Below are 26,783 nucleotides of genomic sequence, written 5' to 3'. Positions count from 1 at the left end.
ATCAGCTAGCCATACCCTCACTGGGATTTGATACACACACACACACATTGTATATATATAAACACACATGCATATACATATTTTATGTTGACATGAAATATTTCAGATTACTCCAGTGTAATGTTCTATGTACAATGTTATAATTGGAAATGTAATTAAAATATTTCTACCAGTCCGTGTCCAAGCATTCCTTCAATTAAGCACTCAGTAAGATCAATTCACAAGACGGTATTGTGATACTTCATATATTTTATATAGAGAAAATATACAAGAATAATTTTTTACAATTTATTTTGAAATAATACAAGAATACAGTGTGCAAAATCATAGGAGCAACATGTAGAGACGTACATATCAGGTGCTGACATTTCTTTTGTGATTTCTTGACAGAAACACACTATTTTTAGTAATATTAAAAAGCTATGTTGTAAATGTTCACAGCAAAAGTAGCCATTAATCGAATATATATATCTGCTCTATTTTTTTTTTAGATAGATGGAGGGGAGGGGGGGGGAAAAATTAAAGTGCAAATATTGCACCGAAAATAAGTGCAAGGTTTGTCCCCACCATAAATGATGTCTTATGGCAAACTAAAATCTTTTTTAAAAATACGCAGCATAGGAAAACAAAAAATTAACATTAAATGAAAGTATTACGAAAGCACCATTCCTCTTGGAACAATGCAATCTCTTTGTGGGTTTCATCTTTTCCAATGCAGCTCAGGGCTTCTCACCAGCCCTTTAATTTTACTGGAGAAGGCATCGCACCCAAAATAGAAATTATAAATGTGCCACCTTCCCGTATAGACGACGATTTGCTACATATAGCGTACATTATATATACTCTTCGCTTTGCCACGTATTCTGATCATTTTTGTTGGCACCGGGCAAGCTAGAAGTTCATTCTATTTATACGTCAGGAAATTCCAGCTTGCAAAATTGGTAGTTTTAATAATTACATAGTTTTGTGCAATACGTATTAATCAGCAATAAGAATTGTTCTATAAACAGATGTTACACGTTTTAAACTTCCCCCTTTTTGTGCATTTTTTTTTCCTTAGAAAATAAAACTTTTTTTTTATACAAAGCTCCTCTTCTTCTTCCTACTATTCCTTAGCACCACAGATATCCGTGTTCAAGCCTATTACACCTGATAGACATAGAATATAGTTTGGAAGGGGGGAAAAAATATAAGGCAATTTGGTTTTTTTTTTCTTTTTTCTTTTAAAGGTTGATACTTTTTAGCTTGCTTAATGCTCTACTGTAATAAGCAAAACTTCATTCCTAGTGACTCCAATGATGCCAGTGTATTTATAGTCACACCGCCACAACAAATCACGAAACCTTGATCGTGTCTTCCTCCCATCACCGTGGACTGATTAGAATTCCATCTTGATGTTACTGAGACCCCTGGGAAGGAAGACAGATGAAAAACACCTGTTAAAGACCCGGGAACTGTTGTCTGTGGAAATAGGAATTAATGACTTGTTCTGGGTTCAAGTTTCATACAGGCAAAACACGAAGTGGACTTGAACATGCTGCATGCAGTGTGGGCTCTACTCTGTTTTCCCAAAAATAAGCCCTCCCCGGATAATAAGCCCAATCGCGCTTTTGAGCACATGCGTTAAAATAAGCCCGTCTCTGAAAATATTTAAACGCATGTGCACTGGTCCCCATTTCCTGGGGGGAACATGTCCCATGCGCCCCACATGCACCTGCCATCCACGCGGAACGGCCTCGCCAAGACTGTTCCTGCAAATCCTCGCTATCGCGCCCCTTCTCTTACTGGCGGCCGCAAAAAGAGCAGCAGGCCCAGAGGCGCTAGGGCTGGCAAGAGTGTGCCAGAGACAGAACTTCCAGCCCTCTCTGGATCATCTGGGCCACGGGCCAAGGTTAAGGGGCCTCCTGCACCTCAAAAATAATAAGACCTCCCCAAAAATAAGGCCAAGTTCTTATTTCGGGAGTCAAAAGAAAACAAGGCCCATCTTATTTTCGGGAAAACACAGTAGTACTGCTGGTTTGCTCAAGGACGCGCTTCGGGTGTGCGCACACGCATGCGCAGTAGTAAAAAACAAGATGGTGCCGCCTACAGAACCAGTTTGGGGGCGTGGCAGGCTGAGTTACTACCTGTTTAGTCAAACTGGTCCAAGCCAGTGAGAACCCACGGCATCCTATCAAATTTTTTTAAAACAAATGTTTATTAAATTTTTAAAAACCAACAAAATGGAAAATAAACAACCAGAACTCCTGTGGACCGAATACCGGCAGTATTTCAGACTACGGCAACTGTTCTCTGTAAGTGAGGCAAAACTTTCAGTCGGGTGGAGGTAAGGGGTGAAATTTCAACCACAGGTAGTCCTCGACTTACAACAGTTCACTTAGGTGACCGTCTGACGTTACAATGGCCCTGGAAAAAGTGACCTGGCCATTCTCCACACTTAGGAGCACGGCAGCATCACCTGATTTACATTCAGATGCTTGACAACCGACCCACAGTTATGACGGTTGCAGTGACTTTTGCGACCTTCTGGCAAGCGAAGTCAATGGAGAAACCAACCATTTTACTGATTTCTCAACTGCAGGGATTCACTTAAGCAACGTGGCAGGAAGTCATAAAATGGGGTAAAACTCACTTAGAGAATTTCCCACCTCGCCATATCAGTTGTGGTCACAAGTTGAGGGCGACCCTTATTTATAAGCCTCTCCTGGGATTTGGGTAGAATTAAAGAGACAGCTACAAGTGGACTGACCATCTATGTTTAATCCCCCCCCTTTTTTTTTAGCAACAGAGAAATCTAAACTTTTTTCTCAAATGTCGTCTTTACAGAAATTATAGGCTGTTGGGCTCAATGGGTTAAAAAGGCACTAATCTATTTTAAGTGTGGCGGGAACTTCTAGCGGAGTAAAATCCGCAGGGACTTAACTAATTTTACCTTTTTAATATATTTTAAGAGGGGAGGAGAGTGAAGACTACTATAAAATTAAGTGCAGCAAGGATCAGAATAGACCAGGCCTGTCAAATTTGCGGCCCGTAAGCCGGATGGGTCACGCACTGGCCACGCCCACACCTGGTTTAGCAAACTGGGGGGGGGAGGATCCCAATATGTCACATGATGCCGCTGTGAGTTTGACACCCCTGGAATAGACTCAAGTGGTCTATTATCTTGTGTGTATTCTAAAGGTAAAGGTTCCCCTCTCACATAGGTGCTAGTCGTTCCCGACTCTAGGGGGCGGTGCTCATCTCCATTTTAAAGCCGAAGACTCAGTGCTGTCTGAAGACGTCTCCCTGGTCATGTGGCCAGCATCACTAAACACCAAAGGCGCATGGAACACTGTTACCTTCCACCAAAGGTGGTCTCTATTTTTCTACTTGTATTTTTACATGCTTTCCAACTGCTAGGTTGGCAGAAGCTGGGACAAGGAACGGGAGTTCACTCGGTTACGCGACGCTAGGGATTCGAACTGCCGAGCTTTCTAATCGACAAGCGCAGTGTCTTAGCCACTGAGCCACCGCGTCCCTGTGTGTTCTGGAATAACCTTAATGGTGTTACTCTTTGTCTGGGACCATCAAATGAACAGGCAAACTGGAACCACTTGAATAGAGATTTGGGGGGGGGGGGGGCTCCTTCTAGAGCTGGACCTTTCATAGAAAATCCAGCTGGACTTTATTAACAGTTTCTTCTACAACATTGGCCTCCATCTTTGTGGGCACCAGGGACCGGTTCTGTGGAGAGGAGGTGTTCATGTGATTCCTGCATCCCATGGATGGGGCTTCGTTCTATAATACTCTTAAGCAGTGGTCTCCAACCTTGGCAACTTTTAAGACTTGTGGACTTCAACTCCCAGAGTTCCTCAGCCAGCTTTGCTGGCTGAGGAACTCTGGGAGTTGAAGTCCACAAGTCTTAAAGTTGCCAAGGTTGGAGACCACTGCTCTTAAGGACCACGAAATCTAGGAAATGGCAAGAGTGGAAAAACCACCTACTGAATTTGTCCGTTTCCGTTTCCAGCAATCGGGATTCAAACGTTTTTGTTCTTCAGCCAAGGCCTTGGCCTCTAACGTGTACATCCGCCTTTCCTCGTTTTTCATTTTCTTCCACCTGTCCCCGAGGATCACACTTATGGCTCTGCAGAAGAAAGAGATGGGGAGAAGGAGGGTCACGCAAAGCCAGCAGCAGAATGTTAATTTCCCTATTTCCTTTGTGTGTGTGTGTGGGAAAGAGAGAGAGAGGGGGGGGGGAGAGAGGGAAGAGAAGAGGGAATGGAATGGAATAGAATAGAACAGAATAGAATAGGAAATGGGATGGAATAGAATAGGGAATGGATTACAATAGAATAGGGAATGGAATAGACTAGAGAATGGAATAAAATAGAATAGAATAGGGAATGGAATAGAATAGGGAAGGGAATGGAATAGACTAGAGAATGGAATAAAATAGAATAGAATAGGGAATGGAATAGACTAGAGAATGGAATGGAATAGACTAGGGAATGGAATAGAACAGAATAGGAAATGGAATGGAATAGACTAGAGAATGGAATGGAATAGAATAGGGAATGGAATAGAACAGAATAGGAAATGGAATGGAATAGACTAGAGAATGGAATAAAATAGAATAGAATAGGGAATGGAATAGACTAGAGAATGGAATGGAATAGACTAGAGAATGGAATGGAATAGACTAGGGAATGGAATGGAATAGACTAGAGAATGGAATAAAATAGAATAGAATATGGAATGGAATAGGGAATGGAATAGAATAGAATAGGGAATGGAATAGAATAGAATAGGGAATGGAATGGAATATGGAATGGAATATGGAATGGAATAGACTAGGGAATGGAATGGACTGGAGAATGGAATAAAATAGAATAGAATAGGGAATAGAATGGAACAGAATAGGGAATGGAATGGAATTAAACAGAATAGGAAATGGAATGGAATAGAATAGATCCAGGAAAGACTTCAGCACTTATTTCTCTCCTCGGGACTTTTCTTTAACTACTCCATAATACCCTTAGCGTAAGCAGTAGTTTTCTTAACGTTTTCAATGGAATTTCTAGGACTGTTTTTTAAAAGCCTTAACAAAACCGTAGAGATGTTTTTTGGGGAACATAACATACCTGTCAACATCAGTGCTCAGGTGGAATGTACAGGTAATCCTCGACTTACAACAGCTTATTCGTAGTTACAACGGTACTGAAAAAAGGGACTTATGAACTTACGCTTTTCACATTTACGACCACTGCAGCATCTCCGTGGTCATCTGATCAAAATTCATACTTCTGATGGTTGGCAGTGTCCTGGGGGCGGTGTGTGTGTGTGTGTGTCAGGTGATCCCCTTCGGCAACCTTCTGACAAGCAAAATCAATTCACTGGACAACCAGATTCACTTCACAACCGTGTTACTGGTTTGCCCCATTTTATGACCTTTCTTTGCCACAGCTGATAAAGTGAATCACTGCAGTGGTTAAATTTGGAGCATGGTTGTTAAGTGAATCTGGATTCCCCATTGACTTTGCTTGTCAGAAGGGCGCAAAAGGGGATCACCTGACCACCACCACCCCCCGGGGACACTGCGACCATCACAATTATGAGTCAGTTGCCAAGCCTCTGAATTTTGTGACCCTGGGGACGCTGCAATGGCTATAAGTGTGAAAAATGGTCGTAAGTCCTTTTTTTCAGTGCTATTGTAACTTCGAAGTGTCATTAAATGAACTGTTGTAAGTGAAGGACTACCTGTGCTATTTCTGAGTTTTTTATTTAATAGTTAATCTAGAATCTAATACTGGCACCTTTCGTAACTCCATCCCTAAAACGTTCGGAGCCATTAAATGACAAAATCCAAGCTAAGCATGTAAGCTTGTGTAAATTGAAGTGCCTGGATTCATTACACTTGCGTTTTGTTTTTCCTACTTGTCACATTTCAAAAATACAACAGCAGAGTTGGAAGGGACCTTGGAGGTCTTCTAGTCCAACCCTCTGCCTAGGCAGGAAACCCTATACCGTTTCAGACAAATGGCTACCCAACATCTTCTTAAAGACTTCCAGTGTTGGGGCATTCACAACTTCTGGAAGCAAGCTGTTCCACTGATTAATTGTTCTCACTGTCAGGAAATTTCTCCTTAGTTCTAAGTTGCTTCTCTCCTTGGTTAGTTTCCACCCATTGCTTCTTGTTCTGCCCTCAGGTGCTTTGGAGAATAGCCTGACTCCCTCTTCTTTGTGGCAACCCCTGAGATATCAAAACACTGCTATCATGTCTCTCCTAGTCCTTCTTTTCATTAAACTAGACATACCCAGTTCCTGCAACCGTTCTTCATATGTTTTAGCCTCCGGTCCCCTAATCCTCTTTGTTGCTCTTCTCTGCACTCTTTCTAGAGTCTCCACATTTTTTCTACATCGTGGCGACCAAAACTGAATGCAGTATTTCAGGTGTGGCTTTACCAAGGCCTTATAAAGTAGTATTAACACTTCACGTGATCTTGATTCTATCCCTCTGTTGATGCAGCCTAGAACTGTGTTGGCTTTTTTGGCAGCTGCTGCACACTACAATATGTACAATACGTAAGAGTACACATTCGGCAGCTGAAAATGATTTTTAAAAGACAATAAATAAATAAAAACAAATGTTCGCATTCATTAACAGCAGGCCAGAGGTGAACCTACATCATCTATATATTCAACCCCCATATTGTTGACCTTAAGACTGTCCACCGTGGGCCTCACCCATTTCTAAGAGGTTCCGTAAAGGGGGAGTGCATAAGTGCACCCCTGTGTTACCGTCCCCATTGTATTGAACTCCTTTGATGTGTTCATGGCCATGTTATAATTATTTACTGTGTTTTTCGGACTATACGGCACACTGGAGTATAAGACGCACCAAGATTTTGAAGAGGTAAATTTAAAAAAAAAAGGTTTTGCACTCTGCAGGCCTCCCAAACCCTCTGCACAACCCTTTTTTTTGTGAACAACAGGGCATGCAGAGAGTTTGAGAGGCCTGCAAAGTGCTCCTGAAGCTGGGTGGGGGCAAAAACAAGCAAATAACAGCCTCTTTTTTGCAAAAAACAGGACATGCATGGGCTTTGGGAGGCTGGTAGAGTGCTCCTGGGGGCTGGGCCAAAAACAAATGAAAAACAGGCCCGTTTTTTGCAAAAAAAAAAAGAGAAAAGAAACAAAAGGGGGGGAATGCATAGGCTTTGGGAGGCTTGTAGAATGCTCCTGGGGGCTGGGAGGGGGGCAAAAACGGGCAAGAAATGGCCCATTTTTCACTCGTTTTTGCCCTCCCCAATCCCCAGGAGCACTTTGCAAGCCTCCCAAACCTTCTGCACGTCCGTTTTTGTGAAGGGGGCGGGGTTTCGGGAGGCCAAAAATGCTGTATTCAGTGTATAAGACACACCCAGATTTTCTCCTTCTTTTTTGGGGGGGGGGGGGGAAAGGTGCACCTTATACTCCGAAAAATATGGTACATCCATCCATTTGTACCAATCCCATGAGATAATGTCCGTCTCTATACTAATACCTGTTCCCTTGGGCACGTTGACAAGTAAATCATAAAATAAGATAAATAAACAAACCAGAGGCTCTTTACCTGTTATCTTTTCCTGGGTACATCTGAGTATATTCTACTCGGTATTTTTTGGCAAACAGCATGAAGGCGTTCATTGGTCTTTTGCATTTGTTGGGAGAAGTGGCACTAACAGTACTTGCAGTCCCTGAGTGGTGGCTTTTGCCGGATTTGCTGTACATGGAGGACGTCTGTGGGGATCGGGCAGGCCCACAGTCGGCTCTTTCAAAGTCTGGGCTCCCGGACCCCCCGCAGGAGAGAGAAGCCCGCCGCTGACGAGCCATACTGCTTAGCACGTAGACCGCGGAGGAGTCCATGGGTGTAAAATCGTAACTGAAAAGAAAGGTCGCTTTAGAAACCAATTCTGGGCTTACCCTCAAATAGTGGCTAACTGTATCTCAATAGAAGGGAATGTTTGTCGCTCAGGGTTGAACTGTGGGGGTCCTTGGTGCTCTGTGGGCTTGGTGGTTCCCTTAAGGACATTTCATGAGCCAACTAGGTAACATCATCAGTGAAAGAAGGGAGTAGGGTTCTCAGAGTGCAGAAAGAGGAGGAGAAGGAGTGGGAGGACTGTGGGTTCCTTGGTGCTCTCTGAACTTAGTTGGAGTTTTTTTTGGAAGACATTTCATGACCCAACTAGGTAGCATCATCAGTGATGGAAGGGAGTAGGGTTCACAGGGTGGTGGTGGTGGTGGAGGTGGAGGAGGAGGAGGAGGAGAAAGGGGAGAAGACTGTAGGAGTCCTTGGTGCTCTCTTGGCTTGATGATTTTCTTGCAGACATTTCATAATTCAACTAGGTAGCATCATCAGTGATAGAAGGGAGTAGGGTTCACAGAGTACAGGTGTTGGTGTTGGTAGTGGTGGTGGTGGTGGTGGTGGTGGTGGTGGAGGTGGAGGAGGAGGAGGAGGAGGAAGGGGAGAGGACTGTGGGTTCCTTGGTGCTCTCTTGGCTTGGTGATTTTCTTGCAGACATTTCAAGATTCAACTAGGTAGCATCATCAGTGATAGAAGGGAGTAGAATTCACAGAGTACAGGTGGTGGTGGTGGTGGAGGAGGAGGAGGAGGAAGAGGAGGAGGAGGGAGAGGACTGTGGGGGTGCTTGGTGCTCTCTGAGCTTGGTGATTTTCTTGCAGACATTTCATGATCCAACCAGGTAACATCATCAGTGCTAGATGGGAGTGGGTTTTGGTCTCTAGTAGCTTGCCCTGTCAGTAGTGGGAGTGTTCTTAGCGGATTAATTTCTATATAAACTGACAGTTATAAATCTGATGATGTTACCCAGCTGGGTAACGAAACGTCTGCAAAAAAACCACCAAGCTCAGAGAGCACCGTGGACCCCACACCTAACAATATAGATTTACTACTCATACTACGGTCTTTTAAGTGAAAGATTAGGTCAATTCTTGTTACCATGAAACCCAGCATTATAAAAAAAAATGCAAATGACTTTAATGTTTGATTGAATAAGCTTAAAATTAATCCTATTCTATTTTCAGAATTGTAACTGAAGAAGTAAATAAGGTTCGCAGGAATTACTTTAAACATGTGCTTCCAACTTAGAGAATCTGTTTACACAACCTAGAATTGGTAGCCGTCCACCCTCTAGTGGAAAGAGTTTAATCAGTTTATAGTTTGCAGTGATAGTAGAGGTAAAGCTATAATGTTCAATTAAATAAATTCTGTCTAGAAATAGTATTAAAAATGTTATTACTTTAAAACATCAGGTTTTAAAAAGAGCTTAGGCATTAATTGAAATAGCTTAATTTTAGGGATGTGTGGGAATTATAATCCAATTTGTTTGCTCTTAATCAACATTTAAAAACACCTCTCCATAGGGCAAAACCAGAATTTCACATATTTGAAAGGAAAGTCAGAATTATACAGTCTCTGCTTCAAGAATTACCTTTTGAAGGTATCAAAAACACCAGAATCGTCAAAGTTTAGGGCCTCAGGGTGTCCACGAGGTAGACAGATATCACCAAGGTGCATTTCACAACATGGAATTCCATGCTGAACCACAGTTAAGCTTGGATAAAAAGAAGACCAACCTAAACCAAAAAGAGAGAGAGAGAGAGAGAGAGAGAGAGAGAGAGAGAGAGAGAGAGAGAAACGATCAGATGCAATCTGGATTCCGAAAGGTTTAAAACTTAGCCAAAAGAGGAGAAAGCAGCTGAGAAATAATGTAGATCTGGCCTTGGAAATGGGAAAAATAATGAAATTTATTTATTACCGTGTTTCCCCGAAAATAAGACAGGGTCTTATTTTCTTTTGACACCCCCACCCCCGGGAAATAAGCGCTTGGCCTTATTTTCGGGGAGGTCTTATTATTTTTGAGGTGCAGGAGGCGGCGAGCGTGGTCACCTCATGGCTGTTGCTGGGTTGAAATATTTTCAGAGGGGGCTTAGTTTTGGGGGAGGGCTTATTTTAGCACACATGCTCAAAAGCCCAATTGGGCTTATTATCCGGGGAGGGCTTATTTTTGGGGAAATGGTGATTGATTGATTTATTATCCTCATCATTTAACGACCCCATAATCCCTTGCAGAGTGGAGTCGGGGTAACTGAATGGAGCTAAGTGTTTACTGGCCAGTTGCCCTTCCTGTTGCCAATACGGAGTTTTGTGCAGGACATATATTCTCATTGTGCCCAGAGAGAGAAATATCTGCCTCTACCTAGGATCGAACTCACAGCCTCCTGATTGTGAGGCGAGAGCTCCACCCCTGGGCCACCGCACCACTCCTATTTATTTCTATCCCATCTTTATTATTTTCACAAATAACTCCAGGCGGCAAAGTTATCCAATGCACCTTCCTCTTTCTATTTTTCCCACAACCACCTTGTGAGGTAGGGATTGGGTCCAAGATCACCCACTGGTTTTCACGGCTAAGGCGGGACTTGAACTCAGAGTCTCCAGCTTCTAATCGGGTATCTTGACTGCTACAAATGACAATTTATTCTGAGAAACTGTAAAACTTGAAGAAAGAAACTCAAAAATAACTCTTGTCGTGATTTGGTCTGGTATCAAACGGCTAAGACAAAAACTCTGGCATATTTTCCAAATTCAGTACAGGTAGTCCTTGACTTACAACAGTTCATTTAGTGACCGTTGAAAGTTACCACGGCACCTGAAAAAATTGACTTATCACCCTTTCCCACAGTTGAACCATTGTAGCATCCCCGTGGTCACAAATCAAAATTCAGACACTTGGCAACTGGTTCATACTTATGACCGTTGCTGTGTCCCAAGGTCACGTGATCCTCCTTTGCGACCGCCTGACAAGCAAAGTCCATGGGGAAGCAAGTTTCGCTTAACAACCGGGTTACTAACATATCCACTGCCGTGATTCACTAAACAATTATGGCAAGGACGGTCATAAAATGAGGTGAAACTCACTTAACAAATGTTTCTCTGAACAACAGAAATTTTGGGCTCAACTGTGGTCGTAAATCGAGGACTGCCTGTAATTCACAACAAAAAGAGTGTTCTTAAAAATTGTTCCTGCTTTTATTTCTTGATTGGGAATACAGGTAGTTCTCGATTTATCAACCGTTCATTTAGCGAACCTTCAAAGTTACAACGGCACTGAAAAAAGTGACTTACGACCGGCTTTCGCACGACCCTTGCAGCGCCCCCATGGTCACGTGATCAAAATTCAGATGCCTGGAAACTGACTCATATTTATGACGGTTGCAGGGTCACGCAATCCCCCCTTTTTGCAACCTTCCACCAAACAAAGTCAGTGGGGAAGCAAGACTTACTTAACAATCGTCTTACTAACTTAACAAGATTTACTTAACAACCGTGGCAAGAAAAGTCGTAAAATGGAGCTTAACAAATGTTTCACTTAGCAACAGAAATGTTGGGCTCAGAGGTGGTTATAGGAATGTTCTTTTTTTAAAAAAAGAATCATTTATGAAGAAAAGAACATGTTTCTTTACCTTTATTTTTAACGTAGAAGGGGTGATCTAATCTGCACTCGGCAGTGAGGAAATCCTTGGCCGCTGTGCCGGGATCGAAAGTCAACTTAAGGACTGACTCGCCAAAGGAAACGCTCTCTTCGTGCGATATCAGTTTCAATCCGTCAGCGGCGTAACCCTGCAGGAACACAACCGATGTCAGAATCCCCAATGAGTCCAGCCCCATCGCTGTCTTTCTAATATCTGAGCCACTTCCCTGTTTCTAAAGAATTAAAAGCCTCGATCGTTACGTTTTGAAAGGGATAACGCCAGGGGTAGGTGGGCTGCTGCCAGTTCATTGAACGTAAATTTGTTCAGCGCATGCGTAGAACATGAAAAAATGACTAAAAAACAAGCCGGCAGTGGCGACTGGAGAACTGGTTCAGGGGCATGGCCAGCCTACAGTCCCTACCGGTTCAGCGACCCAGTCCCAATTTCCACTAACGCACTGAACCAGTGCGAACTGGTAGAAACCCACTTCTGGATCACACGGCTTACTACATCAACCACAAGGGGCAGGAATCCTTACAAACTATGCTGACTACACATGAATTGGCAGTTTACAAATATATATATATATATATATATATATATATATATATATATATATGTGTGTGTGTGTGTGTGTGTGTGTGTGTGTGTGTGTGTGTGTGTGTGTGTGTGTGTTGCATTTGTGCTGATAAATAAATAAAGGGAGACTAGTATAGATCTATTTCAAGCTATTTAGCTCTCATCAGCCAGCCATACCCTTACTGGGATTTGAACCTGTGCTGTATTACATATTAGGCTGATAGATAGATAGATAGATAGATAGATAGATAGATAGATAGATAGATAGATAGATAGATAGATAGATAGATAGATAGATAGATAGATAGATAGATAGATAGATAGATAGATAGATAGATATGCACACAGCATATTTTTGGAGTATAAGATGCACCTTTTTCCCTCAAAAAAGAGGCTGAAAATCTGGGCGCGTCTTATACATTGAATACAGCATTTTTGGCCTCCAAAAACCCCGCCCCCTTCACCAAAATGGCCGTGCACAGCCTTTAGGCGGCTTCCAGAGTGGTCCTGGGGACTGGGGAGGGCAGAAATGAGCTAAAAACAGGCCATAGGAGCACTCTACAACCCTCCTAAAGGCTATTCATGCCCTTTTTTTTTTTTTTTTTTTTGCAAAAAACATGCTGTTTTGGGGAGGTCTGCAGAGTACAAAAACCTTTTTTCTTAATTTGCCTCTTCAAAATCTTGGTGCGTCCTATACTCCGAAAAATACGGTATACATTTGTAAAGTACAGACATGTGACTTATTGCCCAGCTGCTGGTCCTGGGGAAATTGCAACACTCCAGGATGAGTAAGCAAGCAGGCCTCTTCCTATCACTTCACAATGCTATTTTCGGATGCCGTAATTTCTCTCTTACGGGAATTACTTCATTGCATTTAGTGGATTTGCATAAATGCTTTCCCTTTGCATAAATACTTCCCGGTTGCAGGAATTGGATTTGGCTAGTCTAGAGAAAAGAAGGACTAGGGATGGCATGATAGCAGCATTCCAGTATTTGAGGAGCTGCCACAAAGAAGAGGGGGACGACTTATTTTCCAAAGCCCTAGAAGGCAGGATGAGAATTAATAGATGGAAATGCTAACCAAGGAGAGAAGCAACCTGCAATTAAGGCCAAACTTCCTAACAGGGAAAACAATTAATCAGTGGAACAGCTTGTCTTCAGAAGTTGTGGGTGCTCCATCACTGGAGGTTTTTAAGAAGGGACTGTCTGAGACAATCGCTCGTCTCAGACAGTCCCTTCTTAAGCGATAATCCAGCAGGGGGCTGGACTAGAAGACCTCCAAGGCCCCTTCCAGTTCTATTCCGATTCATTTTCCTCTCCTTTAAATTGCTGTAAGAGAAGTACTCAGAGCTTACTTTATAGACACCCAAAGAATCATCAGCTTCGTTTCTGCAACCGGCCGATCCAGCAAAATCTTCAACATCGATCCATTCTTGATTGCGTCCTTTGTGAAAGCATAAACGTGTTCCTAATTTATTTTTATTTTTTTTTAGGGGAGGGAAGGGAGGGAGAAAAAAAAAAGAATTCAATGCAACCATAAAAGACGAACCTGAGTCTTAAACCCAGTCATGTAATGGGGAGTGTTATTTTACCTTTAAGGAAACAGTGCCAAACAGTTGGAGGCCAAGAGTGGCACCATCCCAGATCATCATCGTCTGACAATGATGACATACAGAAAATGCCAGACTCTGATTCACTGTTTGTCTGTTGAAAAAATAAAACCACAGTTTGCACGTATAGATTTCTGTGTTCTGTTCACACAAAACGGTGGATTCATGTGACTCCCTGAAACAGAAAACTTTCTGGAGTTATTTTTTCTTTACTTAGCAATCTCCCAAGCTTTTCCTGCGCATTCCTAAATTTCGCATCTTCTAATTATGCTCTAAAGCCCCGTGTACATTCCTTACATAAGCACGTAACATAATAATTACTAATATCAATGTATATCCTTTGTTTTCTTTTTCCTTCTTTGTTTTGTTGTTCTATTACTTTACTTCTGTTTTGTTTAAACGTCCTTTTTATTTCTTCGTTTTCAGCTTATGGTTGTGAGCCACCCAGAATAGCTCCATGGAGAGAGAGGTGGGAAATAAATTTAATAATAATGTCAGTTGCTTTCCCCCCCTTTTTTTAAATCTAATCCTCTGAGGTTACATTTCACTCCAATGAACAAGCAGTTGGAAGTGGAATAGAAATCCAATACATAAAAATATATATTTGCGACCTCTTATCACGATTAACTTCAGGCAGCAGTCCTAAAAGCTTACAATTAACCCGACACGATAAAGCAAGGGAGCCTTCCAATGACAGCTCGTTGTTCCCAGTAAGTCCCGGTATGTTTGGCTTGGCCTAGGATCAAATGACAAGCTGTGGGTGTGGATGGATGGTCTGGAAATGAATGAGACAATCTTCCTTTCCATCTGTTCGGCTGTTTTGTCTCCTGCAACATCTCTGCTTTCCGTCTAGGGAGATTCTCAAGTCATCCAAGTCATAGTTGTGTCCCAAAGGTGCTTTTTCAAAAGGCAGCTGGACTTTCTTGTTTTTCCTTGAAGACGTTTCGCTTCTGATCCAAGAAGCTTCTTCAGTTCTGACTGAAGCAGAACGTCTTCATGGAAAAAGTACTGTCCAGTTGCTTTTTGAAAAAGCAACTTTGGGAATGTCTGCTTTTTCCCCCCGCTATATTTGATCCAAGCTTCAAAGGGGACTTTTGCTAAGCTGTCACGTTTCTAATTTGTCTGAATTGCCCATTGCAGCACAAGATCTATTCCTCTAGGTGCTAAATAAATACACATATAAAGGAATAACATATAAAGTCATGCTACACAAGAGGGTTTTTTAAAAAATGTTTCCAGTGTTTGGCAACTTCAACGTAACAGAATTTTTACCCTTTCGTGTCTGATCGGTGTTTCCTCAACGTGATGCTTGGGGAAAACGGTCTCATCCGGAGAAGATTCTGGTGGTGGACGTGCATAGGAATGTAAACTTTTGCTTGTAGCTAGTAAGTGAACCGGAGATGACCTAAGAAAGGATGGTAAAACAATGTGTGAACAGGTGTGGATCAAGGAAGGGAAGAAGATATCCAAAGAATAACAGCTTAGCATTTCTGTCGCAACGTGAAAGCTCCTTTAGTTATTCCTTGAATGCTAGGATAGGATAGGATAGAAACAGTAGAGCAGAGCAGAGCAGAGAAAAAGAATGGAATGGAATAAGGAAAGAATAGAATAGAATAAGAAAAGAATGGAATGGAATAGAATAGAGAGTAGAGTAGAGTAGAATAAGGAAAGAATGGAATGGAATAGAATAGAATATGGAATGAATAGGGAAGGGAATGGAATAGAATATGGAACAAATAGAGAAGAGAAAAGATGAGAATGGAATAGAATAGAATTCTTTATTGGCAAAATGTGATTGTACACACAAGGTATTTGTCTTCAGTGCATAAACTCTCAGTGTACATAAAAGATAAGTGATAAATCATCTTCAATCAATACTAGTGCAACATGCAATATCCCCCCCCCACCTCACCCCACCCCCATCATTCAGGCCTATTTTGAGCAAGAGAAAAATTTCCATAAAGTGTTGCTTTTATCAATAAAGACACACTCAAAATTTTAAAATTGTGACTGCTCTTCCTTTCCCATTCGGTTACAAAAAGACAAAAAGACAGGAAAGAGCCTTGTAGAGCAAATAGCTAATTATTTAATTCATTCATTCGTGGAAATTACTTCTATTCTAACTAAGCGTCCCATTACGGAATCCTTGGCGCTCTCTGGGTTTGGTTGTTTCCTTCGCAGGCATTTCATTACCCAACATCTCCAGCGACAGGGAGGGTAGGGTGAATGTACGCGCCCCAGGATGTTGTAGGATCCAATCTGGGTCTCTCATCGATAGAGCCCATCCTCAGGGAGCTTCTCTCTGCCAGTGAATGAGATACTAATACTCAAGATCAAGGGAGATGCTAATACCACTCTAGTAAAACCACACCTAGAGTACTGCATCCAGTTTTGGTCACACTATAAAAAAGATGTTGAGAGTTGAGAGAAGAGCAACCAAGAGGATTAGGGGACTGGAGGCTAAAACATGCGGAGAGATTCCACCTGGAAATAAGGAGGAATTTCCTGACAGTGAGAACAATCAACCCATGGAACAGAAGTTGCCTTCAGAAGTTATGGGAGCTTCATCCCTGGAAGCTTTCAAGAAGAGACTGGGCAGCCATCTATCAGAAATGGTGTAGGGTCTCCTGCTTGGGCGAGGGGTTGGATTAGAGGTCCCTTCCAACTCTGTTAATCTGTTAAAGAGTGTCTGCTAAAGAGACGTTTCCTGAGGATGGGCTCCAGCACGAATCCCGAAAGCTCAGAAGACTAAATCTCTGGTCCGACCCAGATTGGATCCTGGAGCAACAGTGCTGAAGATGTAACCTACCAGGCCTGGTGATGAAGCATCTCCAAGAAAACAACCAAGCTCAAAAAACACCAACGACTCCAGAGTTCAACTCCGAGCTGGAAAGATGTGCTTTTCCTGGAACATCCCATTATCTCAAGACCAAGTATGCTAATCAACATAGCCATTTACAGAAGAGAATCAGTGCTTCTTTTATGAAGAGCCAGCCACACATCGCTTCTAAGTTCCAAGAAAATAATTAACAGATCAATCTGAGCAAGGAAGTATTTTTAGTTGAGCCAAGAACAGAAGAAGTGATTACAGATCTGTTTTGCTCCTTTTGTGTTTTGTGTGTGTGTGGTTGTTTTTTTTTTTGCCCCAAATTGATTAAGATTTCTGGAAGGATTTCAAAGCACGCATACTTATTTATGTGACTATGGGTAGATCTTTGGGATTTAATTCTCAGCACAGCAATCTGATGTTTTCATATTCTGATCCCATTTTAAGATCCAGGTCAAGTTATAATGTGATAACTTGTACAATTTCCTTCTTTTAATGCTTTCGTAGCTGATTTAGTTGTTTCACTGAGCTAAATAATGTATTCTCAACTGTTCAGTAGGAATATTTTTTAAAAGGGAAGCTATTCATCCAGTTGTCAGGCTACTAGTATCTACCCTTTTTCCCTGAAAATAAGACCTCCACGGATAATAAGCCCAATTGGGCTTTTGAGCGCATGCACTAAAATAAGCCCCTCCCAAAAATATTGCAACACAGCAGCAGCCATGAGGTGACCATATTTACCGCCTCCTGCACCCCAAAAATAGTAAGACCTCCCCGAAAATAAGGCCAAGTGCTTATTTCGGAGATCAAAAGAAAATAAGACCCTGTCTTATTTCTGGGGAAACACGGTACATTCTAGTGCCCCTTGAGTGATAGCAGAAAAAGGGGCACTTCTAATATCTATTGGCCTGACTCACTTTCTTACCCATCACACACTAATGCAGAGAAAAAGAAGGGCCCTACACATTCTCAGTAGCCTTCTTTATTTCAAGGTGATCAGCTCTGCAAGTTAGATGTGGGGAAAGTACCCCTATCTTTGTATTTGTAGTGGAAGGAGGGCAGCTCCCGAATTATGTACAGGTAGTCCTCAACTTATAACCTCAACTGAGCCCAAAATTTATGTTGCTAAGCCCGATAAAGCAAATATTGCACCCAGGTTGTTACGACCTTTCTTGCCACCGTTGTTAAGTGGATTGCTGCAATTGTTCAGTCACACGGTTGTTAAGTGGATCCGGCTTACCCCAATGAAATTGCTTGTCAGAAGGTCGCAAAAGGAGATCGCATGATTCTGGGACACTGCAACCGTCATAAATATGAGTCAGCTGCCACCTATTCTCAGTGCTGTTGTAGCTTTGAACGGTCATCAAACGAACCGTTGTAAGTCAAGGACTACCTGTACTATTTCTAAGTGGTTTTTTTTATTTTAATGGAGTTTACCTATGTATGAAAAACGGTCGTAAGTCACTATTTTCAGTGTCGTTGTAACTTCAAAGAGTCACTAAATGAACTGTAGTAAGTCAAGGACTAGCTGTATCTATATAATGATGGTTCATTACTTCCATTACACTTTGAACACTAAATTCAAATCAGAATACAAAGCTCCAACTAGAATGAAAATAATAAATCACCACTGTCCTCACATACATACATGCACACAAACAGACATATTCATATTCTCTCTCTCTCTCCACCTTTTAATGCAAAACAGGAATCTTGAAGCAAGCCTGCAATTTGTAGAGATAATGATGATGTTGTTGATGATGTTGTTGATGATGATAATAATAACAACAACAACAACAACAACAATAATAATAATAATATACCAGGACTTAAAAATCGAAATTCAACGACTATGGCACAAACAAGCAGTGATAATTCCAGTGGTAATTGGCACACTGGGTGCTATACCAAAAGCACTGGAATTACATTTAAAACAGTTAAAAATTGACAAAATCACCATCAGTCAAATGCAAAAAGCCGCACTGCTTGGATCTGCACACATATTACGAAAATGCGTTACGACGTCCTAGGCCCCTGGGTGGGGCCCGACTAGTAACCAATGCCAAATCCGGTGAAACAACTGGCCACTGTGATACAATTGTATAATAATAATAATAAAAATAATATCCCATACGTGTTATAAAACGAGCACTGCATGAGAGGGCTTTGTGGGCTAGTGGCTATATTTGCCAGCTCCGTCAACCAGTTCACGCCATTCTCGCACAGATAAGCGCTTTCTGGACTGCTGCCTGAGGTGTGTTGGTTCCAAGAAGGCCTTGCGTATTCCTGATGTGAGACATGAGCACTTAGCTGGAAGAGGGCGGGCGGGGTAGAATCGCTGTGAACCGCCTGCAATTCAGGAAGATCATCTGCCAATGAAAAGGTACAGGGTCAAATCCATGCCAGAGAAAGCAAGAACATTTTGGCTTCTATACCTGATATTAAGGACAATGAATCAGTGGAATGACTTGCCTGCAGAGGCTGTGGGTGCTCCAACACTGGAGGTTTTCAAGAAGAGACTGGACAACCATTTGCGTCAAATGGTATAGAGTATTCTGTTTGAATAGGGGGTTGGACTAGAAGACCTCCAAGGTCCTTTCCAATTCTGTTATACTGTCTCATAACGCTTTACAACCCTCTCTAAGCGGCTTTACAGAATCAGCCTAATGCCGCCAACAATCTGGGTCCTCATTTTACCCACCTTGGAAGGATGGAAGGCTGAGTCAACCTTGAGCCCCATCAGGATCAAACTTCTGTGGGCAGAGTTTGTCTGCAATTCTGCACTTTAATCACTTAAATCAAACTAGCCCAACACAAGAATAAGATCCTTGACCCCGGAATAAAATATTTTCTGGGGTTAGATCTTTTGAATTACTATGCTGATACCTTACCTAATTTCAGAAAGATTATGGTATCTTGTCAAGAAATCCAAACTCTGTTTCTTCTTATATAATGCCAGTATAAAAGAAGGGATATACATTCAAAACTATCTGAATTGAGCATATATTCCAAAATAGAAAAATCCAGAGCAACATACTTGGAAGAAAGAAAAACTTGGAAGAAAGAAAGATTCTACAAACGCTTCTGAAAAATATTACAGGGGCTAAATATTTCTTATTCAGGGAGAAGTATATAGCTAAAATACCATATTTCATCGTGATCTTGGATTTGAGCATTAAAAGAACTTTTAAACTTAGTTTCATCTCTTCATGAAAACTACTCAAAAAATCTCAAGTAAACAGCTTGTCATTTGAATTTGCAATGCTAAGCAATGATGAACTAGAAATAAAGTTTGCATATTACCTCAATTTCACAAAACAGCCCATCTCTCTTTGTTTAGAGACATTGTCTCAGGGAGTCAAGGTGGGACTTGATATGAACGTTTCTTTAAGAATTTTAAATTAATTGGAATGTTTTGGCTTGGTAATCTCTGGGGTTTTGATAATCCAGTTTGAACAATCTGATTACAATATTTATTGTGTGACATATCATGTCATATCCTCCAGCATTTCAAAAAAGCAGATAAAAAAACAAAAAAATACAGAAGATATGGAAAATAACCACAAAATGTGACAATAGCCAGGCTTCAATGTGCATATTTTAACTGCCTGAAGTATTTTAGTTGTGAATAATGACTTTGGAATGAAAGGTTGCAGTGACCTATAATTTAGCAGAAAAAATAAGACAATTTTGGTCTCAGCCAATCTCCCTGACACTGTTCTAACACAGTCACATTACCAGAAGATGATATAAGAATTTTGTCCGCTTTAGGAAATTATGCTTGATTTTCAATTAGCCATTGCCACATATTCTGAGTTTTTTTTAAAAAGCTATCATACTACATTTGAATGCGATCACAACCTAAAAATAAACTACAGAAAATAATTCCTCAAGCATGCTTAATTCAGTTACTTCGGGCCTTTATTTTGAGTGCGCCTGTTATTTGTTTTTTTAAAGAGAACTATTAAATTAGATCTCTGAAATGAAAATATTTGTGCAGTCTTCCCTTAAGACAATTTGAAGAGACTTTGAAGAATCTCAAAAGTGAAATTTGGCACTGAATCACATAGGGCAAAAAAAGTATCACTTAGAAACAGGGATCTCCAAACTTGGCAACTTTAAGACTTGTGGACTTCAACTCCCAGCATGTCTAGCTGAGGAATTCTGGGAGTTGAAGTCCACACGTCTTAAAGTTGCCAAGTTTGGAGGTCCCCTTTCCTTAGAATATGTAGTAAAAGGTAATTTTTAACTTTTAATTTATGAAACTCAATTTCAGAAACTATGAAATTATGGATCTCAACCCCTTGGAGGTTTATGAACCTCTGTGTCCAGATTTCTTGACAGGTCTGCAAAACTGGTTTGAAGCCACTCGTTTCCGGGAGGTGATTGTTTGTTTTTATTATCCCTGGTTCTTTTCCACCAAGCTTTAGCCAAGACAATTATCTTGATTATAAACAATACACTCTAGCCACCATCTTAAACTCAATGTATTTTTTATCTCTTTTAAGCTACCATGTCTCACCGCCTGGACTAGGAATAAAAAATGGGAAGAATCATGAGCGACCCAGTGAAGATAGGATGAGGTCTGTCACGCACCATATTTGTTCTGACTGAGGCTTCCCAAGAGCATGAAAAAAAACTCCTTGTCCTGACAAAAAACCCTTTTATTAATTTACTGTGAATTCTGCTCATTCACATCCAGCAAAGTCTTTCGAGGGAGGATTTACAGTCACAGACCTTATCTGGCTTGGAGAGCTGCCAGGCCAACATCTGCAACACTTGGCAAGGAGTCTCGGAGAGCCACGAAGCAATTAAGCGAACTAATTGTCTCCTGTAAACTCCACTCCCCTTTTGCTCCTCTTTTATTTCCTCTGGGAGGGCCATTCATTGTGTGGCCTTACTCCCAAGTCGCCCCCTGTTCTTTAGCTGTTCCCTTTGTCTGGCAATTCTGTGCATGCGCACACTGGGAACAGGCTCCAGCTGTTCGTCTGCCTCACTGATGTCTTACTCTGAAGGCAGCTGATAACTGGCATACAACTCTGGCCCCCTCTCTGCCTCCGACACAGGGCCCTCATCAGAGCCTTCCCCAGACTCCAGGACTGGCCCATGTTCCTCCCCAACCTCCTCACTTTCTGAATCTGCTGCCAGCTCTGCTGGCTGCTGGTGGCCACAACAATATTTCCCAAACTTCTGTCAACCTCTCTGCTGCATTTTCTATCTGTTCTTCCTGACATATTTATCCTCCACATTGCCTTTCTCTCCTTCTATACAATTTCAGTTCTATATTCTCTGTTTTCTCTGCATTACTGTGTGGTTTGGAGGCATTTGGACAGGAAGGCTGTGCAGAGTGTGGTGAGGACACCAGAAAGAATTATTGGTAGTTCACTTCAGTTATGCAGCATCCCCATGATCCTGTGATCAAAATTCAGAGGCTTGGCAACGGGTTCATATTTATGACTGATGCTGTGTCCCAGGGTCATGTGATCTCCTTTGGCGACCTTCTGACAAGCAAAGTTGATGGGGAAAACCAGATTCACTTAACAACCAGGTTAGTAACTTATCAAATGCAGCAATAAGAATCACTAGGAAGAAAGGTCATAAAATGGGACAAATGTCTCATTTAACGATAGACAGGTTGGTCTCAATTGCGGGTTATAAGTCAAGGACTACCTGCATTGGTTTTTAAAGTAGCTGTCCTTTAAAATGCAAGAATCGTGAACGGATACTTGCCAAGTTCCATATGCTCATCAGAAGATGCATATCCAGGAGAAGACGGAATATTCTCGTTACACTTCAGTAAGTCCAGTGCCTCGTTCATTCCTGACGTTCTCTTGTCCATAACCAACAGGACTTTCTGCACCGTACTAGGCATCTGGTTTGTCTTTATTTCCCAAACCATTGTAGGGCGCTTCAAATTATCTGACTGGAACAAGAATTATTCACAGAATTAGCTCAAATATTGAGCAACATTTCACTCCTAAGTATTTGCCATTTTAAGAACTCTGAGGGAGGGAGGGGGGAAAGCAAGGCTATGCACAGAGGGAAATCTTGGATGAAGAAAATCTGGGAAAGGCCACAGCTGGCAATTTAAACATAAACACACAGCAATGTTTTGCGGTAGGTCACTTTTAAGTCTTTTTTTTTCCCTAGAAAAGTTATGGACAACCAGTGAGAGCAAAAAATAAAAATTGATTTAGGCAGTGTTTTAATTGGGAGTTGATGGTCTCATGCGAAACTAATAATAAACAAGTAATGGTTAATTATTCTATCCATAGGATTGTTATAAAGTCCTGACCATCACACAGCAAAAGAAAAATCTAGTCCACAATCAGGGAAGTGACCTTTCAGAACACAAATGCTTGTCCTCTCCTCATCAGATTCTTAATTTATTATAGAACAGTGTACATTAATTCAAGCAGGTGTAAAAATGACGGGAAAGAGACTTAAAGTGTTTTCATTGCACTACCTCTAGAAAGTATGCCAGCTCATTCTTAATTTAATTATTTTTCCTATACTTCGTATTTTGCTTTTTTTTTTTAATAGTTCAGTTTAACAGTTTATTTTAGTTTGGAAATCCTAAAATATTCAATGCACTCCGCAATAAAGACAATAGCCAGAAACATCACGGGTAGGAAGATGTGACAATATCAAATAAACACAATATTTTCACAGAGATGACACTTAGCTAAACCTGCTATATAAAATGCTCAGTTTCCCACTGTTTAGAAGCCAAATGTGTGACTGTTACATAAGCAAGTCCCAGGTGATTTTAAGCAGTTGCAATGTGCTATGGTAAACTTTTAATTCGAGTAAAAATGACGAGGCTCTTTAATAACATCACATAAGACACGTAAACCAAAGTACTGTAGTATCCTAAGCTGTCATGGACTGTTTGCTTATCTGCTTTAGAAATGGCCTATCAACTTATCAGAGTCTGCCATATGCCCAAAGTTACAAGCTCCTTAAGTACTTAGCAAAGCACGCTAGAAGAGCAACATACATGATACATGCTGCTGTATCTAAAAACAAATTATTTGTCATCACATGTGCCTGTATCCCCAAAATTATTCAAAAGAACAAACAAATCGGAATAGATCATCTTATCCAAGGGAGGCACCAATCTTAATAATCCAAGGTGAAGGCACAGATTACTAACTCCAGATTAGGTATGCTTCTTTTCCAAATAGGATTCAAATGAAAAATGAACTATTTTTATTAATGTTGATGGGTTTTATACTTAAGATCCTTGGCATATCTATTTACAAATAAACAAACAGCTTTTCTAAAGTTTGACCTACAATTTAATTGTGGATTTAAAAAAAAAATACATAAAGAGATTCACAAGCTCAAATTCTGATTCTGTGTCTACTTTTTGACTACATTCTGCTCTTTTGATTTTATCTTTCTGGTAACTGAGTGGCACTGTTGTCGCGAAATGGCCACTGGGATTCCTTGAACTAATTTGCTATCTTAGCAGTCCAGTGCATTTTAACTTTGTATTCTTGTAAGATCTTCGTTTTTGTGTCTTTCTTTCTGGCTTTTGGGAAAGGGAGAATGATTTATCAACATGTGATTGCATCCCAACATCATTCTCATGGTAGGCCGTTCTTCTCTGAGTCATTCTCAAGTCCTGATGACTGTTTTTGTTTAGATTTTTATCCTGCTTTTTTCCATATACAACTCAAGGCAGCAAACATACCAAACACTCTTTCCTCTTCCTATTTGACCCATAACAACCACCCTATGAAGTGAATTGGCTAGAGCAGTGTTTCTCAACCTTGGCCACTTGAAGATGTCCGGACTTCAACTCCCAGAATCCCCCAGCCAGCATTCGCTGGCTGGGGAATTCTGGGAGTTGAAGTCCGGACATCTTCAAGTAGCCAAGGTTGAGAAACACTGGGCTAGAGGACGGCTGGCTCAAAGTCACCCAGCCAGTTTTTCATGCCGAAGGCAGGATTAGAACTTGGCGTTCTCCTGGTTTGTAGGCCAACACCTTAACCAGCATTGTACAACAGACTGGCTCGTCATAGACTTTATGGAAATATCCACATACAGTAACCTTCTAAAGAGCAATATGGAAGTAGTTTTCTTTTTTAAAAAAAATATTTCTCTAGGGCAGTGGCCCCCAATCTTTTAGGCACCAGGGACTGGTTCCATAGAGAAAGGTTTTTCTGTGGACTAGAGGGGGAATGGTTTTGCATGCTGCCTGCATCCTGTGGATGGGGCTCTACTTGATTGTGCAGTCCGATTGCTGACATGCCATGGACAGGTGCCAGTTAATGGACCGGGGGTTGGGGACCCCTGTTCTAGCTCAGGCTCTGGGGCAGGGCGACATTATGCTTGGTTCTTGACATTTCCTTCCCTGATAGAATGCCTTTTACTTGTTTTAGTACACTGTGTGTTGCCTAGACTCTCTTGAATGATCGAGGCAACCAATAAATGGGAGGTCCCTGGTGTGCCCAGAGTATGGTTTCTTGTACACATTTCATTACCCAGCTAGGTAATATCATCAGTGTTAAAAGGGAATGAGGTTTAATGTTATTTTTATATATTAGTGGCTTGACTGATAGGTGTGTGTGCATGCTGTCTCACGCACGCATGAGCCCACACCTACAATTCAACATGTCCCGTCCACCTGTGCATGTGATCCCCCGGCCCTCCAGAAACTGGAAATGGATCATTTCTGAACTTTCCGAACTGTTTTTAGCCCTCCCCAGACTCCGGAGGCTTTCCTGAAGCCTGAGGAGGGTAAAAATGGCCTCCTCTGGCTGAGAATCAGCTGGCAGGCATGCGCATGTGCGCTGGAGCTGACGGCTTGTGTGGCAGCAAATATGGCTCTGTGTGCCATCTGTGGCACGCGTGCCATAGGCTCGCCATCACGGCCCTATTCCGTTTCAGACAAATGTTTGTCCAATCTCTTCTGAACCCACCCACCCCCAGTGATGGCGCACTCAGAGCTCTTGAAGGCAACTCTTTCCACTGATTTATTGTTCTGTTAGGAATATGTCAACTAAGACTCAAACAGTATATTTAACCATCAGGAAATTTCTCCTTATTTCTAGGTTGCTTCTCTCCTTGATTAGTTTCCATCCATTGCTCTTCGACCTGCCTTCAGGTGCTTTGGAGAATAGCTTGACCCCCTCACCCCTCTTCTTGGTGGCAGCCCCTTAGTGACATATAATGTATGTCTTTCAAAGCAAAACCTATCCATCCCGGTCACTTGCTGACAGATTCAGAAATAAGTGAGGTGAGAAACACCCCAGAGAAAAAGAGGGGGGGTTGGCCCCCTCGCCCCATTGCTGAAAAGCAGCTGTTTAGGCTCCCACCGCAGCAGACCAGAACACTTCCGCATTCCGCGCTCAACGAGGGGGGCGGGGCGAGAAAAAGACCCCGCCCCTCACGCAAGAAGCTCGCGCACCGCCTCTGGCGTCGCGCGCGTTCCATCAGAGGGGGGGGAAGGAGGAGGACCGTTGAGGGGAGGTCACGCGCCGCAGGCGGGAGGAGCCCCGCGGCGCTGATTGGTCCCCTTCCGAGCCGAGGGGGAGGAGTCCACGGCCGGCGCTGTCACAGCCGCTCTCGCTCTCCCCCCCCTCCGCCCCTTTCTTTCCAGTCACGTGCCCGATGCCTGGCAGAGGCCCTTGTTTATAAACTTTTTCCTCCCGGGAGGGGAAAGGCGCATGCGCCGAAAGGCCCCATTCATTCAGAAGTGCGTAACAACAGCGAAGAGAGGTGGTGGGGGAGGGGCGCTCGTCCCCAAGCTCGGAGGGGGCCCCTTCCCTCAGCGGGGGGCCCCCCCTCGACCAAAGTGCTCCTGAGGGGCCCAAAGGGACCTGGAAATTTGGGGTGTGTGTGAAAGAGCAGGAAGAGGGACCCCCGAATTAAGTACGCCTCACAACTGGGAGCCGTGAGGTAAAAAGTGGCCGTGTTGTGCTCCTTTTTGAAGAGCAACCCTCTCAAATCCTCCCAAGTCGCTCCAGGAATCCCGGAGCCTTTTCATCCCCCTTTCATTTTCTCCCCCCAAGCTGAAGAATGACACGGAGTCCCCCTTCCTTCCTCGGCAGCGTCTTCCCCTCAGTGGCAGCCCGCCAAAAAAGGGAACTCGCCCGTTTCCTAGTTTACCCCCCAACTTCCACCCGCCTCAAAACACTTCAAAACTTATGAGCTACTTACCAACCCCGTCGCCATTACAGGACTCCCTACAGCTTTTTTTTTTTTCTCTTCCCTTCCCCTCCTCCCTCCCCGTTCGTTCTCGCTCGAAA

The 26,783-nt window shown here is 42.3% G+C and overlaps 1 protein-coding gene across 1 annotated transcript; it reads right to left on the bottom strand.

Moving 5' to 3' along the window:
• Positions 1-274: 274 nt before the first annotated feature.
• On the bottom strand, positions 275-26,783 carry HBP1 (HMG-box transcription factor 1). The gene is made up of 11 exons (XM_087722327.1): positions 26,695-26,783; positions 22,255-22,447; positions 18,659-18,893; positions 14,970-15,102; positions 13,680-13,791; positions 13,443-13,555; positions 11,500-11,656; positions 9,465-9,609; positions 7,586-7,894; positions 3,982-4,123; positions 275-1,409 (listed from the first exon to the last, which is right to left on the bottom strand). The coding sequence occupies exons 1-11, from the start codon at positions 26,707-26,709 to the stop codon at positions 1,398-1,400; spliced, it is 1,566 nt and encodes a 521-aa protein (XP_087578453.1). The 5' UTR covers positions 26,710-26,783; the 3' UTR covers positions 275-1,397.

Source organism: Thamnophis sirtalis, unplaced genomic scaffold (assembly GCF_051295495.1).
Source record: "Thamnophis sirtalis isolate CommonGarterSnake01/CBP01778 unplaced genomic scaffold, rThaSir2_p1.2 scaffold_9, whole genome shotgun sequence".
NCBI classification, from domain to species: domain Eukaryota; kingdom Metazoa; phylum Chordata; class Lepidosauria; order Squamata; family Natricidae; genus Thamnophis; species Thamnophis sirtalis.
The sequence above is the reverse complement of the archived record's forward strand: the minus strand, read 5'-3'. Positions and strand labels throughout refer to the sequence as shown.

Coding starts and splice junctions, on each gene's coding strand:
- HBP1 (XM_087722327.1), bottom strand. Junction 11,657..13,442: donor ATTCTTTGGGTGTCTATAAA/GTAAGCTCTGAG, acceptor GTGTTCCTGCAG/GGTTACGCCGCTGACGGATT. Junction 9,610..11,499: donor CTTCTACGTTAAAAATAAAG/GTAAAGAAACAT, acceptor TTTTTGGTTTAG/GTTGGTCTTCTTTTTATCCA.